Source organism: Pseudorasbora parva, chromosome 19, assembly GCF_024679245.1.
Source record: "Pseudorasbora parva isolate DD20220531a chromosome 19, ASM2467924v1, whole genome shotgun sequence".
NCBI classification, from domain to species: domain Eukaryota; kingdom Metazoa; phylum Chordata; class Actinopteri; order Cypriniformes; family Gobionidae; genus Pseudorasbora; species Pseudorasbora parva.
The window spans coordinates 33,116,625-33,134,867 of record NC_090190.1 but is presented as its reverse complement, the minus strand read 5'-3'; the positions used below and the strand labels follow the sequence as shown (position 1 = coordinate 33,134,867).

Below are 18,243 nucleotides of genomic sequence, written 5' to 3'. Positions count from 1 at the left end.
AAACATTTTTAAAAAATCTTCCTGGCCCCAAATGTTTTAATGTTATAGTGTATATTTAAAAATATATTTACATTTTCTTGTTCTTGTTCTTCTTCTTTCTTTTTTTTTTTTTTTTTTTTTTTTGCTGTATAGGCTATACCTAAATTGAGTTTTAAAAAGACATTAATAAAAATAAAAAATAAAAAGAGACAGAGACTGCAAATAACAATATAAGAAACTTTGAAACATTTAATGATATCAAAAAGTGGAACATGTTGAAAAACTCTTCAGCAACCTTGACAAAAAAACATTAATACAATAACAGACTTAAAAAAGAAGTTGGGTTTGAACAATGAATAGAAAAAAGAACAGTGCTACAATTGATAACTTTTCTGAACAAATAAAAAAAACTTCCTCAAAATGCTTTACCTTCACAATCACATGAAGTGGTTAAGTGCCATTAAATGTTAATCAATACATTTTCATATGCACTTTTCCCTTATAGTAGGATCTCCTTATGATGGCAACAACATACTCATATTTTCACGATACTCGTACAGCTGCACAAGGACGTGACAACATGCGTCTCAGTCAACAAAAGTTCATGAAGCTACAACCAAATACTGCATCTATCATTTCAGAATATATTCTACAAATAGCTAAATAAAAGTCTTATCTTCCTCAGTGTGATCTTTACAGTGCGGGACACTCCACATCCTCGAAATGAACTTCAACGTGTTTTAGAAAATGGTTAATAATTACAACGCTGATACTAACAAAAACAAATTCTAAATGGAAAAAGTAAAAGGAAACAACCTAGATTTGTGTGACAAAATGAACTATTACAACATGGAAGCAGAAAAACATAAATGTGCAAACTGTGTTTGGCAAGAACATTTCCATGAAATGACCATTTGCCCACCAGATTATAGAATAACACTTCATTATGCATCCCATTTGTTGTTTTGTTTCCGTATCTTAATAAAAATACAACACTGAGATATGATAATGACCCATGGCCCACATGTATGGACTCTTCTGGGACATTTTAAGGCTGCTTATAAGAATTATATGTTCAAGTAACGAAGTAATAAATAAAACTGCCTCAAAATATCCTCCACATGCATTTCTATTCCATTCGTTGCTCAAAGTGGTTTTCAATTCAAGTCAAAGGACATTAAGGTAGATTTTCTGGACGTTTTATCGTCTGCAAATATCTAGCTTCCTGTTGCCATGTTCATAAATATTGTTGGAAGCCTGTATCATCATGAAAGGCAGTGCAGTAGAGTGTTTGATAGCTTGTGCATGTGTCACCGGTTGACCATATGGCTCAAGCACGTATTTTAAGACACATCTCTGACCTCTTAGAACTTTAGAAATGTATAATCTATAACCTTATAATAAAAAATCTTATGCCATATTGTACATATGATAACTTCTGTGTTGTACATATATATGTGGCAGAATGTAAAGTCTGACAAACTGAACATTTTTCACTTTGTGAAAAAACAACGAGTTCCCAATATCAACAGGCTGCGAAAAAAACAGCTAATTCAACCATTCCTTTAAACGCGAGAAACTTCAAAGCGTTATGTGTTTAACATCTCTGTGCAATGTTTACTATCAACCTGTTTTTCTGGCCCTTCTCCTTTTATATATACCAAATCTTTCCCACTTATCATTAAGTCTGCTGGTCGGACAGAAGTAGGTGTTGTGGAGGACACTGAGCAATCCTGCATGCCCAAGATGCTGCCATCTGTGGCTGGTGGTGGTATTACAAGTGGAAGCAGTCTTCCTGTTGCAGTCACAGGGGTTAAACTTAAGGAGTTTGTCTTTTGCTCAACTTGAAGATGGCTGATGTGTTTGGGTTCAGATATAATTACATTTTGATTTGTAGAGATTGCACTGTCTTCTTCAAGTTCGCTAGATGTGGTTTCAGAGCTGCTGAGCCATGAGCTAGTATCGTTGGGGCTCGGTCCTCGATCGTCCTGTAGAAAGCGTTTGCTACTTGACGAACTTTGCGAGTCAGAGTCTGACCAACTTAATCTGCGTTTCTGAAAGAAAAAGGGTTTTGATGTTAATGAAAGAGGCAGTATTAAACCATTCAAGATTGTTTTGGACTTTAAAGACACTGATATATATATCCTGAAAACATGATCGCTTTATATGACAAAATTTATTTCTATTTAATTTATGCTTTTATTCACATATAAACATTGCTCAGCGAGCATTAACAGAAGCTCAACCGTACTTGCTGTAAGAGCAAGAATGAATCTCATTAGTTCTTGCTGAAGCTCAAATGTGCTGCGTAACACACACTTGAGCGGACATGCTTGAACTTCCGTTTACCACAAATGATGTGTGAGTTGATCAATGTTTATATGTGAATAAAAGCCTAAATTAAATCTGTTCACCATATAAAATGATCGTGTCTCTTTAGAAAATTTGGACTAAACCCCTTATTCATAAGGATTCGTTTAGCATTTATTTTTTTACTTTTTGAGGCATCAAAGTGGTAGTTGTGTGGACTGTCAAAGGGGGGACAGAAATCTCTCAGATTTCATTCAAATATCTTCGTTTGTGTTCCGAAGTCGTGTTCAAAACATGATGGCGAGTAAATGATGATAACATTTTAGGGTGAACTAACCCTTTAAGTGGAAAGACTTATGGAGCAAAAAGAATGTTGCTTGTCTTAATACTTTGTTAAAGCACTTCTATCCGCTTACCTTCACAGGAATATGTAACTGGTCTTGATTCCAGCGTGGAGGCAGACTAGCCAGAAAATTGTGGAATGAGGGAGTGCCATCGCAATGCTGAGGCCTCACCTGAGGGAACCAGGCCTTTAACATCATCTCCAGCTGCAGAAGCGTGCCCATATACTTCTCTCTATGGAGGAAGTGGAGAAAAATATGATTAATTAAAAGGCAAATTGAATTAAATGCATTTAATCAGATGCAGAGAAATGCGTTAGGTTCAATAGAATAAAATAAAATACCCAAGGTCAGGTTTTTGTAGAACGCCCACAATCCTTCGCAGTCTATCCATGGCAACAGTCTGCTGAAATGTGCTCAAACCTGCCAAAAAGAAACAAATTAATAAATCAAATACATCTAAAATTACATAAGGTGTGGACGGGCACTAACATTCACATGTTTGGGGTTGGAAAGATTTTTTAAATGTTTTTGAAAGAAGTCTCTTTTGCCCACCAAGGCTGTAAAGTAAAACTATCAAAACTACAGTAAAACTGTAATAGAAAACAGTTATATAATAATAAAATAATAATTATATTTTAATTGGAAACAGCCAGATGTGCTGCTTAATATTTTGGTGGAAACATTGCTACATTTTCTCAGGATTTTTTAAAGAATAGAAAATATAAGTCTTAAAATATTTTGTAACATTATCTTTACTGTCACATTGTATGAATGAAAAGCAATCTTAATGAATAAAAGTATTAATCTAAATCTTAAAATCTTACTGGCCCCACTTTTGAACGCAAGTGTATATAAATAAAAATTACCTTTATCATATCGACCTGTTTTCAACCCATTCAACAGCTCCAACAGGGGCCTGATGTACCCATGCAGCTCTGAACACTGTAAAAGAAATTATAAGATAATTATTTACCAATAAAAGCATCATAGAAACATTTAATAACGCAGAGGCAGAGTCTAAGACTCTGACAAATGCAAAGGAATCATATAATGAGGAATCCATCTTTCCCTGATCATTTGAAATAAAAGAGCTTAATGTTCAATGATAACACACTGTAACATTATATTTCAAAATCTTTATTTAAAAAAAGCTGCAAATATAGCTGCAAGCAGCGATTAAGGGACCAAGCACAAAGGCAGCACAATAAGTTATGCCAGATGGCTGGGAGCATCAGACCAACTGCAAAAATAATCAATTAAAGACATATTAAGTTGATTTTAGGCAAAATGGCTAAAATCATAAATACAAATCACTAGTAAAGTTTTTTTTTTTTTTTACTTTTGACCAATAGCTGGTGCTGTTATGAAATTATTATGATGTGGTCAGTGTGACAGTGACATACAGGGCCCTATCTTACGACCTGTGCACGTGGTTTAAAGAGGGTGCACTTAGGACATGTCCAAAGGAAAAATGGTCTGCGCATCATGCACATGATCCAAAAAGGTTGTAAAATGTTGTAAAAAGTAAAATATGCAATATTCCAGTCAGAGTTTCATCTCATAACTAACAGATACAATAGATGTCCTCACAAAATTAGTCATTCAGAATTTTCAAAAGTTTTGTGTTGCACACAGATCAGTGCATCAACATGACCACCCACCAATGTACGTCAATGATACCTACTAGGTGATCAGCTATAACCACAGTAAAAGGAATAGCTGCTATTTATATTTAACAAGGTTCTTGATCAATTCAATCAGATTTTAATTATTTGTTCAAAACATTTCATCACATATTGGTTCGTGCACCTGTCACAATGGGATGCAAGGACTTTGCAAAGAGGCTTACATTGAAGGATGGCCCAGTTACTAAACTATAATTGACGACAGCAACTCAAGCTGACATGTGAGAGAATGTGCTTAGTAACGGTGTGCATTTCACATTTGAAAGGGGCGCTTAAAGGTACAGCAGCAAAAAAAAGAGCACTGTTTACATGTAAGGCACAGAGAAATGGTCATTAAAAAACTACTTGACTTAAATAAGTGGATCTCAGGGAGAAAAAATAATGACAGAACTTGCGACCATAGTGGGTTTTTGGAAAACCCTGAGCGTTACTGACCGACTGGGAAGAGAGGTGTTGCAACAATGTAAATTATGTGAAAATTTATGCTGGTTTTTTTTACCTTCAAGCATGAAAACATTCTAATAGACCCCGAAAACAAATACAAGACTTTAAATAAAACCCTTTAAATAAAATAAAAAAATTTGAATAGACAGACATTTATGCAAAATACAAGAGGAGCAGAATGCATGCAAACATTACAGGGTAAAGAGATTTTCAGACTTACTTTCCGTGCAAACCTCAGGTCTCCCTCTGTGGAAATTCTTTTATATGCCGCTGAGGTCTGACCGGTGTGAGCTGGAGATGCTGAAGAACATCCAGTTTGACCATTTTCAACTCTACTACTCCTCTTGTTCGCAAAGGTGAGAGTCGATTTGGAATTTTGAGAGCTACCACTGGCGAAGGAGAATGGCTTTGGATCAGGCACAACTCCTGCAGCCTTACTCTCAGAGGAGAAGACCTCAGATTCGTCCTCCGTCTGCTCGCTCTCACTGTACAGGAGAGAACTCGGGGTCGAAGAGAGGGAATCTTGCACTTGCCATTTGGAAGGACTCCTCGGAGACAGCATCACTGAGATATGAGAAAAAAGATATGTGTGAGGTGGCAGATATTTTAAAGTTGAAGAGCGATGGGCTGAAATGAACTGAACTGATCTTAGAAAGCAATTTCTTTCAAGGAAACATGGCAGCTGAAAAGTATTAAGAATGTGAAATATGAGAGAATGTAAACAAAAAGCACACCGATAGGGGAAGGGGCCATTTGACAGAACTGTCACTGGTATGTCTTGGACACTGTGGTTGCAAATCCTTTTTAAAACCGCAAGAATGACTTAGAAGTCATTAAGATTTTTGAAAGAAGTGTCTTATTGCTCACCACAGCTGCATTTATTTGATCAAAAACAGTAAAACATTAATCTTGTAAAATATTATTGGAATTTAAAATTATATAATTTATTACTGTGATTCAAAGCTGAATTTTCAGCATCATTACTCCAGTCTTCAGTGTCACATGATCCTTCAGAAATAATTCTAATATGCTTTTTGCTGCCCAAGAAACATTCCTTATTATTATCAATGTTGAAATTAGTTACATAAAATTTTTGTGGAAACATTTTACAACAATTTTATCCTGCTCCAATTTTTCAGGATTCTTTGATGAATAGAAAAATTAAAAGAACACTTTTGATCAATTTTTTTATATTATATATATATATATATATATATATATATATATATATATATATATATATAGAGAGAGAGAGAGAGAGAGAGAGAGAGAGAGAGAGAGAGAGAGAGAGAGAGAGAGAGAGAGAGAGAGAGAGAGAGAGAGAGAGAGAGAGAGAGAGAGAGAGAGAGAGAGAGAGAGAGAGAGAGAGAGAGAGAGAGAGAGAGAGAGAGAGAGAGAGAGAGAGAGAGAGAGGCAGCACTACTGGCTTGACTGGACTTGAAGAAAATAATCCTTTTTGTTTAGGTCTCCTGACAGACAAAATTTATAGAAACTTCCCTTTTCTTTAAGTCAAGGAGCAAGAGCACCAAACAAACAACTGGGAAAGGAAAGAGTGGATATAATAAAAAAAATATAATAATAATAATAATGCAGGAACACAGGATACAGTACAAAACAGAACGAGAGATCCCAGAGATACAATCATTTAAAAAGAAAAAAAAATCTAAATATCCATGAAGAACAGCACAACATGTTCTTTTCACTAGGTGAAAGGCCACAATACCACATATGGTCTGTATCTCGAGAGAGAGAAAAACATAGGAGTTTTGAAAAGCACATGAACACAATATGTGCATGCTTATAATGCCTATACCCTATAATGTTATTTAGATGGAGCGCTATAAATACGGTGTAGGATTTCAGACTGAGTTGAAGAAAACACTCTTGAGGGCATGTGGCTCATAAAAAAATAAACAGCTAGGCGGTGCCATTAAGACAAATTAACTTTCACCAGATGGACTGGTTTGGTGGTTTAAAAAATATCTTTATAGAACATAGACAGACATATAGTCGTTTTGGATAAAGCTTTTGCTAAATGGATACATGAAAATATGAAACATTACACACTATTTATGCCGTGTTGACTATGCTTTTAGACCATATGTTGGTTGTGACGCATAACAATCCATACATTTTACGTTAGCTTTTAAGCCAAAAATCAGATATAATTATTCTTCACATAAACATAAACATGAAAATAATTCATAAGTAATTTCCACATGTGGAAAACCACAACATGAAAACATTGATAAAATGCACGTTCGCAAGTATCAATTTGTAATAAAAACGTAATTTCTTACATTTAAATGTTATTTTAATTGCAATTATGACATTGTCAGATGACAGACAGACTGGCAAAACAAAAGGATTATTCAGCTAAGCGTTGCGTAAACACACAACCAAGCGAGATGCCAAACACGTGGAGCGATTATGGAATATAAAAGATATGAAAAACTGTTGTAATTTTTTTTAAATAAAAATGCAAAACATTCCCTTACCTTAATACTGGAACGTTTATGGGTCGGTACCACAACAACCTAGCGCCACTGACACGACCTGACGCGATATTCGTATTCCTAAAAGTAGTTTCGAGCACTTTGTTGCTTAATAAGATTTTGTGTCGACGTTCTCCGTCGCTCGCACTATTGTCCTGAGAGGTTTTTCGGGACTTCTATCCTCTTCCTTTCTCCACTCACGTGACGTCACGTCACTGTACAGCGAGGGACAACATGTGAATCGCATTCGCTACACGTGCTGGACAAAAGCCAACGCAGGCGGCGCTCCCATTGGCTGACAGATCAGAGGCGAGTCGCTGATTAGACAGCAAGTAGAACCAATCTCTTAATGTTTGACTCGTGATTGGTCGGCCTCATGTGTTTGCACACCCCCTTCTCCGCACGTGGCATTCGAGTGGAAAGGCAGATACTACGGATTGTATCACGTTATTCAGATGGTGCTCGTTGTTCCACATTGGGAAGAGTTTGTACCCGTGACAGTTTGCTTGGAACATAATACATTTATTGACGACGCTTTATTTTTTAGATAACCCTCACATCATTTTAGAAGTAACCAGAGTAACATGCTATTCTTAATTATATTATTTAGCTATTTAATAAAGATTTAAATATTACAAATTATATAACTTTTTTTAAAATCTTCACGAGACTTGATATTTAAAATACATGTTTTGTTACTTCAACCAAAGTAAATGTTAATTGAATATTAAAAAAAGATAAAAAGCTTAAAATATAAAGAAGCTTTTCCAAGGCAACGTTTAATTTAGTTCAATTGAATGCTACTAAAATAACTAAAACTTAAAGTAAATGAATATAGGCATTTTTCACACACACAAAAATGTACATAGAAATTTAAAACTAATTAAAAATTATAATTGGATCTCATTATTACTAAAATAACACTGGTGTTTGATGAAAATGCATTTTGCAAGATGAACTAGACTTTTTAAAAGTAATTGCATAATACTCACTTAGACTTTTTTTAGACTTGGATCACTATCAGTTTGTGTTGGTGAACTTTCATTTTCAAGTAGATAGCAGAACTATTTGTTAGTATCTGAAAAAAAAAAAAAAAGAGAGAGAGAAGGTCAGCTCAGGACACGTGCCATTGGCTCAGTTTCATTCAAAACAAATGAGCTTATGAGTCCCTCTGGTCAGCAAAATTACCAGGCAATAATATCCACAATGATTGCATTGCTCTGTATTCTGGGCTTGGCTTGTTTCATGGTTATTATGATCAAAAGCACACTGTCAAGAGTAACTATGAGTCTTTCAGGGCAGATACATTGATTATAAGCCAACAACAATATTCAAGTAAGTGCGGTCACTACTGAAGACCTACTGTGTGAAAAAAAAAGAAATTAGGGACATATTTTTTTCACAGTTGATGAATTCTGCATTCAAAATTCACACAAAACCCCCTTGGTCAATCTGTAAGCCATTGAAGGTCACTGACTCCAGCTCTGTTGTTGCCCACCTGTAGGTCAGCAGTCAATGCACATTGCACACAACAGAATATAGGTCACACGTTAACCATGCTCTACATTCACAAGATTAACTTGCCCTAGCTCACACCATGAGCAATGCCATTTTTGGTGCTAAAACCAAGGACAATGGGATATCGACCTGATAATCATGACTCTACGGGAGGCTGGGTACATAAAGGCCTTATTGCCATGTTCACAGCAGGAGAGAAAAACTCATCTGTAGCAGCTCAGTTTACTTGCACTTGATTGAGTCAAACAGTTTTTCGTTTAGTTGTTGTTGTTGTTGTTTGTTATTTGCTGACATCAGTGTTATTCTAGTATCATATTAATTTCATTTATAGTTATAGTTCATAAACTTAATGTCAATTATAGTTATAGTTATTTTGCTGTAAATATTTTAATCTGGTGGCCGCTTTACGTCACCTTTGGTTGAACCTCACTGAGATTCGCGACAAGGAGAAGGTTTTTCCTCATCGACGCGCTCTATGTCTCGGGGGATTCATTAGGAAAAAGGCAGTTCATGCCAAGGAGAACTAGAGTTTCTTCTAGCACCTCTCCTTCCCAGCCTAGAGAGCACTGTCTGCGGCCCATATTAGACCTCCGACGTCTGAACTTTTCCCTCCTCATAGGGAGGTTCAAGATGTGGACACTGAAGTCTTAAAACATTGCCCAGGTTCATGCAGGGAAGTGGTTCGTGTCGATAGACCTGTAAGATGCGTTTCCATATTCAGGTCATTCTATGACACAGGAAGTTCCTCAGGTTTGCCTTAGGAGGGAAGGCTTTCCAATACAGGGTACAGCTCCCCTTCGGTTTGCTCTGGCACCAAGGACGTTCACTAAGTGTGTGGATCCTGCTCTGGCCCCGCTGTGGCTCCAGAGCATCCGCATACTCAACTACCTGGACAATTGGCTCTTATTGGCCAATTCCAGAGAGATAGCGAATGATCATAGAGACTCTGTGCTTTGTCACGTCCGTTCCCTTGGCCTAAGAGTAAACACTGTTAAGAGTGTGTCCTTACCATCCCGACAGACCATCTTTTTAGGGGTCTGTCTGGATTCCGTGTCAGTGCAGGCCCGTCTGGCTCCTGCCTGGATTTCCAGTATTAGGACATGCCTGGCTGTGAACACCGTTTAGAGTGTGTTCTTACCATCCCAACAGACCGCCTTTTTTAGGGGTCTGTCTGGATTCCGTGTCATGCAGGCCCGTCTGGACCCTGCCTGGATTTCCAGTATCAGGACATGTCTGGCCCGCTTCTAGAACGGCCATCATGTTTCTGTAGGGACATGCCGCAGGCTTTAGGCCTCATGGCTGCAGCCTCCCAGGTCCTTCCTCTGGGGCTGCGCCACATGAGGCCCTTCCATTGGTGGATGAATGCAGGGATCTGAATTACAGGATCACCCTAACGCCTTCTGAGGTTGTCGCAAGGTTGCTTTCGAGCCCTATCAGTGTGGTGAGACCCACCTTTTCTCCAAAGAGGTGTCGGCACGGGGGTCGTTTTCCATCGCCAGATTATCACGACGGACGCCTCCCTCACTGGTTGGGGTGTGGTATTCGAAGGCCCTCCAGCGTGTGGCATCTGGACGGAGGAGACTCAAGCCTGGCACGTTAACTGCCCAGAGCTGAGAGCGGTCTCCCTGGGCCTTCTGCATTTCCTCACCCTCCTCACAGGGCACCATGTCGTTGTCAGGACAGACAACATGGCGGTGCTGTCTCATGTGAATAGCCAAGGGGGCTCTCGGTTGCGTACCCTGGACAGGCATGCGCGTCGTCTCCTCCTGTGGGCCCAGGACAAATTCCTGTCCTTTAGGGCAGTCCATATCCCCGGGGTTCTGAACCTCGCAGCAGACTCCTTTTTGAGGCAGAAACTCAAGTCAGGGGAATGGATGTTAAATCCTCTCACAGTAGTCCAGATCTGGAAGCAGTTCGGCAGAGCGGAGGTGGACCTCTTCGCTACAAAGGAGTCGTCCCAATGCCCGCTTTGGTTCTCTCTAAGTCCTCCTGTGCCGTTGGGAGTGGATGCGTTCACTCACCCCTGGCCGAGGTTGAAGCTCTATGCATTCCCGCCCATCAGGCTGATTCCAGCGGTTCTGTGCAGAGTGAGAGAGAGCAAGGCCAATCTTCTTCCTCGTCCTGAGAGCTGGAAGCTGTGGGTGTAGCCTACCAGGGGCCATCAGTCTTAAAGACCGGTCTACCAGCAGATGTGCATCGCTAATGCCATAGCCCCCTCTATGAGGAAGTTTACTTTTCCAAGTGGGAGGTTTTTCAGGCACTGTGTTCGGCCCACAGTAGAAGCCCAGTCGACTGCCCTATTAGTTCAGTTCTGGAGTTTCTGCAGGAGAAGTTTGCAGCCGAGGCGGCGGCTACTATTCTCAGAGTGTATGTAGCGGCTATCGCCGCTCACAGGGAGTTGGATGAGACCCATTGGCAAGCATTCTTAGTCTCATCTTTTATGAGAGGGGTTAAGCACCTGAGGCCTGTTCGCTCCCCTGGTGTACCCTCTTGGGACTTATCTTTTGTCCTGGAGGGTTTTACGAGTGCTCCCTTTGAGCCATCGGAGTCAGCTCCGGAGCGGGTTCTGACTCTTTAAAGTTGCTCTTTTATTGGCTCTAACTTCTTTAAGTGTGTGGGGGATTTGCAAGCCCTCTCTGTTAGCTAGGCTTGCTTGGGTTTTGCTCCTGGCCTAGTTAGGTCTCTCTGAGACCCAGGCTGGGTTATGTGCCCAAGGTTTTGTCCACATCCTTCCACTCGCAAGTCACCATCCTCCATTCTTTCCACCCTCCACCTTTTGCGTCCTCGGAGGAAGAGAGGTTACATTTGCTTTGCCCAATTAGGGCATTGAAGCTGTATGTTGATCGTTCGGGTGGTTGGAGGAAGTCTAACCAGTTGCTGGTGTGTTTCGGAGCCGGCCGCCGTGGGCTTGCCGCGTCGAAGCAGAGCATTTTACATTGGTGACGAAGGCTATCTCTCTAGCTTATGAGGTGCGCAGAGTTCCTTCACCTCTGGACATTAGAGCACACTCTTCTAGAGGTGTGGCTTCTTCTTAGGCACTCTCCAAGGGGGCTCTCTTGGAGGACATTTGTCCTCACCGCACACATTTTTATAGTTTAGATCTTGACATGGCTCCAGGTTCACATGTTCTGTCAGCTTAATCCAGCCGTTCAGGTCTACCTGACGTTCGTGTCAGATGCGGCAGCACTTTAGCTTGGCGTGTGTGGTATACCATTCCCCATATGCGTCATTTCGCAACGTCGAGTGAACCTATGAAAGAGAACGTCTCAGGTTACTCACGTAACCTATGTTCTCTGAATAGGGAACGAGACGCTGCGAACGCTGCCAAGCTCCCAACACTGCCGACAAGCCATCTTGCTCGACAGAGAAATCTGAGGAGAAGATGGTGCCTGTATAGCTCAAAGGTGATGATCTAGAGGGGCGGCGCTGCGCCATCAGCCAATGAATTGGCGTGATTCTATAAGGGCTTCAGACAATCGGCAGACCCATGGGCGTACTCCCCATATGCGTCATTTTGCAGCGTCTTGTTCCCTATTCAGAGAACATAGGTTACGTGAGTAACCTATGAGACCCTTTAAGCTGTGTCTCAAATTAAGCACTATACACTTTTGTCCTTCTGCACTCAACCATATCTATTAATTTGACATGGTTATTTTGTCATTCAACATTAATCTGAATCCCCCCCCACTACATAATTAAAGCTGTGACAGTTATTATACCAATAATATTTATACTACAAATTGTCATAGAATAGTGGAAAGGGATGCACCTTTACTTATAGTTATTTATGTGTATTAACTTAAAGGTCCCGTTCTTCACGATTCCATCTTTCAAACTTTAGATAGTGTGTAATGTTGCTGTTAGAGCATAAATAATACCTGTAAAATTATAAAGCTCAAAGTTCAATGCCAAGCGAGATATTTTATTTAACAGAAGTTCCCTTTCAAAGCCTACAGCGAACGGCCGGTTTGGACTACAGCAGGAAGTGCAGGGATGTAATGACGTCACTAGAACCATTTGTTGACTAACCCTCCGCCCACAAGAACATGCAAAAAAGGGGGCGTGGTCTTGTTGCTCTCCCACGTGGAGAAGAGCGCGCATTCAGCGCTTGCATCTCCCTGTTACGGTAAGAGGCAGGTCCTTTCCGGGCAAAGTGCGCTAAGCTGCTGTCCAATCACAACACGGGAAGCGCTGGCCCAATCAGAACTCGTTAAGTGTTTCTGAAGGAGGGACTTCATAGAACAAGGAAATCATCAGGCCGTTTTTAGGACAGAGGAAACAGTGCTGTACAGATAAGTAAATTGTGTGAAAAATACTGTGTTTTTTTTACACGGGAAACATGAACTCATGTTATATTGCACACTGTAAACATAATCAAAGCTTCAAAAACACGTGAAGAATGGGACCTTTAAGTTAAAACAAATCTCTAAAGATTTTGATAAAAACATATATAAATATAAATATGATATAAATATTGTACATATACAAACACACACACACACACACACACACACACACACACACACACACACACACACACACACACACACACACACACACACACACACACACTATATTGCCAAAAGTATTTGGACACCCCTCCAAATCATTGAATTCAGGTGTTCCAATGACTTTCACTGGAATCTAGAGAGTGGAGACGTGTTCTCTAGAGTGACAAATCATGCTTCTCTGTCTGGTAATCCGATGGACGAGTCTGGGTTTAGCAGTTGCCAGGAGAATGGTACATACCTGACTGCATTGTGACAAGTGTAAAGTTTGGTGGCGGGGGGATTATTGTGTGGGGTTGTTTTTCAGGGTTTGGGCATGGCCCCTTAGCTCCAGTGAAAGGAACTCTTAATGCTTCAGTATTCCCAAGACATTTTTGACAATTTCATGCTCCCAACTTTGTGCGAACAGTATAGGGATGGCCCCTTCCTGTTCCAACATGACTGTGCACCAGTGCAAAAACCAAGGGCCATAAAGACATGGATGAATTTGGTGTGGAGGAACCTGATTGGCCTGCACAGAGTCCTGACCTCAACCCAATAGTACACCTTTCGGATGAATTAGAGCAGAGACTGCGAGTCAGGTCTTCTCGTCCAACATCAATGCCTGACCTTACAAATGGACTTCTAGAAGAATGGTCAAAAATGTCCATAAACACACTCCTACATCTTGTGGAAAGCCCCAGAAAGGTTGAAGCTGTTATAGCTGCAAAGGGTGGGTCAACTCCATATTAAACCCTACGGATTAAGAATAAAGAAGCATTAAAGTTCATGTGCATGTAAAGACAGGTATCCCAAAACGTTGTGTATTTGTGTATAATACAAGTGCTGCTTCAAAGTTTGTGAACCCCTTGAAGAATCTTTGAAAATGTGAATAATTTTAGCAAAATAAGAGGGATCAAAATGCATGTTATTTTTTATTTAGTACTGTCCTGAATGAGATATTTTATAAGATGTTCACATATAGTCCACAAGACCAAAAAAAGCTGAATGTATAAAAATTACTCTGTTCAATAAAGTTTATGAACCACTGATTCTTATACTGTGTGTCGTTACCTGAATGATCCACAGCTGTGGTTTTCTTTTGTGATTGTTGTTCATGAGTCTCTTGTTTGTCTTGAGCAGTTAAACTGCCCCACAAGCCAGTGGAAACTGCATGAACCAATGGCAGAGCGGTGAAACCACTCAAACCAATTGGTGTGAAGCTGAGTGCAGAGCCTGCCAAGTGGGCGGGGCATCTGCCTATAGAAGAAGCCCGCTCTGCCATGTAATTCAGATTATTCACCTTCAGCAATGATCTTCGGACCCTAACTGATCCCTGCTCAAAGCCTTCACCTTCTTCACTGAGAACCGACAAGCCTGCTGCGGAACAGTGAGTTAGCCAGCCTGGACCATCATCTCATCGCAACATCTCACCTGTGATGTTCTCGCGATCAGACCTGCACATTCTGCTCGATGCAAGAGCCTGGTTTCATTCGGTGGGTCTGATGAAGACACACGAGAGCATCAACAAGATGTCTCTGTTTCATTGGCCACTTAGGATGTTGAAAAATGGTCGGGCTCTGATGGCAACCTCAATGAATGGTTCCTGTCAGGGCGCAAGCAGGCCTCTCCTCAGAAAGCTGCACCATTCTTTCCCGAGGTACAGCATGAACTGGCTAAATCATGGCACGCACCTTACTCTGTGCACCTCTGCTCGTCCACCTCACACGCGCTCTCTACTATTGACGGCACTGACAAGAATGGATATGAGAAACTTTCACCACTTGAGGAGTTGACCGCAGACTTTGTTCTTCGTGTCACACAACCCAAGCCTAGGCAGATCTATGGCCAGCTTAGTGGTATTAGAACAGCATTTATGGCGGAACTTGAAGGAGATCAAGAAAGCTGACAAGATCGCCTTCCTTTAATGGCCAATGGCCTATTTGGCCCAGCGGTGGATGGATTCACGGAGCGTTTCACCACAGCACAAAAGGCTTCCAGCTCTGCCTCCTCGAGTCGCCCTAGAGTGCCAACTCAGCAGCAGCAAAAAAACAGTGCCTGCACTTTCCCAGCCCTGTCCATTTCCTGATTGCCAGATGAAGCCCTTCCCTCCCAAACATCAGGGACCCTGGCCTAAGATAATGAAGGACCCTGAACAGAGGAACCAGTCCTGATTGGCAGAACAGAGTGATTCTATAGGCTGAAAGAACTTTTAATGGGTAATCTGTTCAGAGTCTGATTACAATTCTTACAAAATCACATTTTGATTTTTATTGTTCAAATTGTGTTAAAATAGTCTTTAACTACTTTCCAGATCCGACTAGAGAAGAAAATATTGTTGTTGTGTGTGTTGTGAATGTAAGCAGCGAGCCCACCATAATGTGTGCCCCCTTGCACTCGACCACAATAATAGCGAAACCAAAAAAAAAATCAACAAAAGCGCATTATTTCTCTTCCGCACCTCACACACTATAAAACTCCTGTACAACCAGGCCGATCGGTTGTTTGTCGCAATGGGTCATAAACACAATACAACAAGGTTACAAGCTCCAATTCGTTCGCAAACCACCTCAATGGTGGTTGGGCATATTACACAATTCGGTGGAGAGCAACGTGTCTCACATCCTCAAAGCCGAAGTGAAGAGCCTATTGGGAAAAGGGGGCAGGTGCCTCCAGCCCAGAGCAAGTCAGGCTTTTATAGCTGCTACTTCCTTGTCTTCAAAAAAGATGGCGGCCTCAGGCCCAAGTTTTCCCCCGTCAGAGACAGTTCTTGAGATTTGCATTCAACAGGAAAGTCTACCAGTACACAGTCCTACCATTCGGTCTACCATTTCGATGCCTCTCGTAGCCCAGATGGAGCGAGTGTTGCAGGATTATCAATGGATGAAATAAAAGTAAAGTTGGTGAGTGGAGTATATCAAATTGTTGACAACGAGTCTATAAAAGCACTTTAGCCTGTTTCTTTATTCATGACGCTTTTGTGATGTTGAGAGAGGTGCAAGATAAAAAATAAAGCATTTTAATTGTAATGATTTTATTGTGTGTGATTTATTGCGGGCACGGATCGGGTAACGGGCAAATATTAACGGGTCTGGGATGGACCCGTGCAGGACTCTGGTATGACGTAAGACCTGGCTCTGTTGTGGCTCTTAGCATGTGGAAAAGCAAACGGTTCTTAGAAGGGTCTCAAGTCGAACCAACTTAGAACTGACACTAGCACTGACTCCGAACTAGCACCCGGTTCATTCTGCTGGAAAAGGGGTACTAGCGAGAACACCTAGCGAGTGTCCTCCTGAGTACTATAAGTGAGGCTAGAGCTCTGTCCACTAGGCATCTATATATTTATAACAAGTATTTGTTCACTTAGCCCGGCTTCCAGATATGAAATATGGATTTGTCTTTCAATTTATTTATATATTTTTTATTTTGATTTATATTTCCTTTAGATAAAAACTAAAGAATCAAGTTGAATTTTGCCTGTACTACTGTCTGTACCTTTCATTGAGAGAAAGCACATGTTATCAGTATGTTTTGGGAAGTTTCTGATCAGAACTGGAGCTTAATCAGCTCCAACCTTGTAGAGACCTTGTGTATCTTTGTATGTGCGCAATATTGTTACGCAATAGCGTTACAGATCAGTGTTAAGAAGGTGTTCAATGGGCACCCTAAGAGATGGGTGGACTTGTTGTTCTGGGCAAGCTGGCGCCTGCTCCAGACATGGAAGGTCACTCTACGGGCCTAATTCCAGGGTGAAAGTGTCAACAAATGCTCTATGGACTGATAAACCTTGGAAACAGTATAACCGTTGGGACAATTGTATGCAAGGGCGTTGCACCAAATTTTGGGCCCTGGGTACAAACCATCTTGCTGGGCCCCGTACCATGTATGTGTATGTATAGAAAACTGACTTCTAAGGGCCTCGGGCCCTGGTTACTCGGTACCTTTTATCCCCCCAGTCCGACGCCCCTGATTGTATGTACGGTACGATGGGACGGGTTGAGAAGGAGCTTGGACTAAGAACTCCTTGAGATTTGGCTTCTTCTGATGAAACTGGAAACTATTCTTCAGGAAATTTTTATTTTAAATAATTGCACTCCTGACACTTGGACTTCATTTTTCACTACTGGTCCTGGGTTAAAATCTGACTGTTAACCTCTAACAAATGGTTGCATTTGAATCCCTCATAAAGATGGATATATACATAGAGCATTTTATATACATATTTATATACGTCATTTCATTGACCTAATAAGGAAGTAATGGGTTCACAAGAGCAAATAACATCAGAGTTACATTCGGAGATAATCTTTTAAAACTAAATGAATAATGAATGTTTTCTTTAAATAGTATAAATACAAAAAAATAACAAACATAAACTGAAATTAAATAAATACAAAAATTGTTTATCCGCTTTACTGCATAAGTTAATCATCCTTGTTTTCCCTTACTAGTTCATTGTTGATTTCAGTGTTTTTTCATTAGAGAGAAGCTCCATCCACAACTATATAAACTCACTAACCCAGCAGCCCATCCCACTGTTTTACATACATAGCAATAACATTGTGAACCCTGTGGCAGTATGTCACATGACTACAGCTTGAGATCTTTTTCAGTGCATAGTTCACCATGCACAGTTAGACCAATCAAACAAACAGAGCTCTGAATACAATAATTATTTTTTAAAATAGGAAAACGTTCAAACTTTGACTGTAAATAAACAACTCTGTAGTGAAAAGAGCTATTTTGAATGACATTATTTAGCCCCAAAGAAACCAAAGCAACAGGAGTGGCATGTCTTGAATTTTTTTTTTTTTTTTTTTTTGCTAGTTAGACTTAAATACAAACATGACTTCATGGAAAGCAAAACACTTCAAATACTGCTGAGGCCCAAGCCACAGCTATACATTGAACGTAATGACCCTCTGAGAGTCCCATCCCCCATTAAATATATCACAGAGACCTTGAGCTCGGTGGAAGAGCA

General features: G+C 40.5%; 1 protein-coding gene across 1 annotated transcript; it reads right to left on the bottom strand.

Moving 5' to 3' along the window:
* Nucleotides 1-202: 202 nt before the first annotated feature.
* Nucleotides 203-7,499, bottom strand: ciarta (circadian associated repressor of transcription a). Its single transcript, XM_067426020.1, has 6 exons — nt 7,261-7,499; nt 4,983-5,326; nt 3,500-3,575; nt 2,975-3,053; nt 2,706-2,865; nt 203-2,033 (listed from the first exon to the last, which is right to left on the bottom strand). The coding sequence occupies exons 2-6, from the start codon at nt 5,322-5,324 to the stop codon at nt 1,569-1,571; spliced, it is 1,122 nt and encodes a 373-aa protein (XP_067282121.1). The 5' UTR covers nt 5,325-5,326; nt 7,261-7,499; the 3' UTR covers nt 203-1,568.
* Between the last annotated feature and the right edge of the window lie 10,744 nt (nt 7,500-18,243).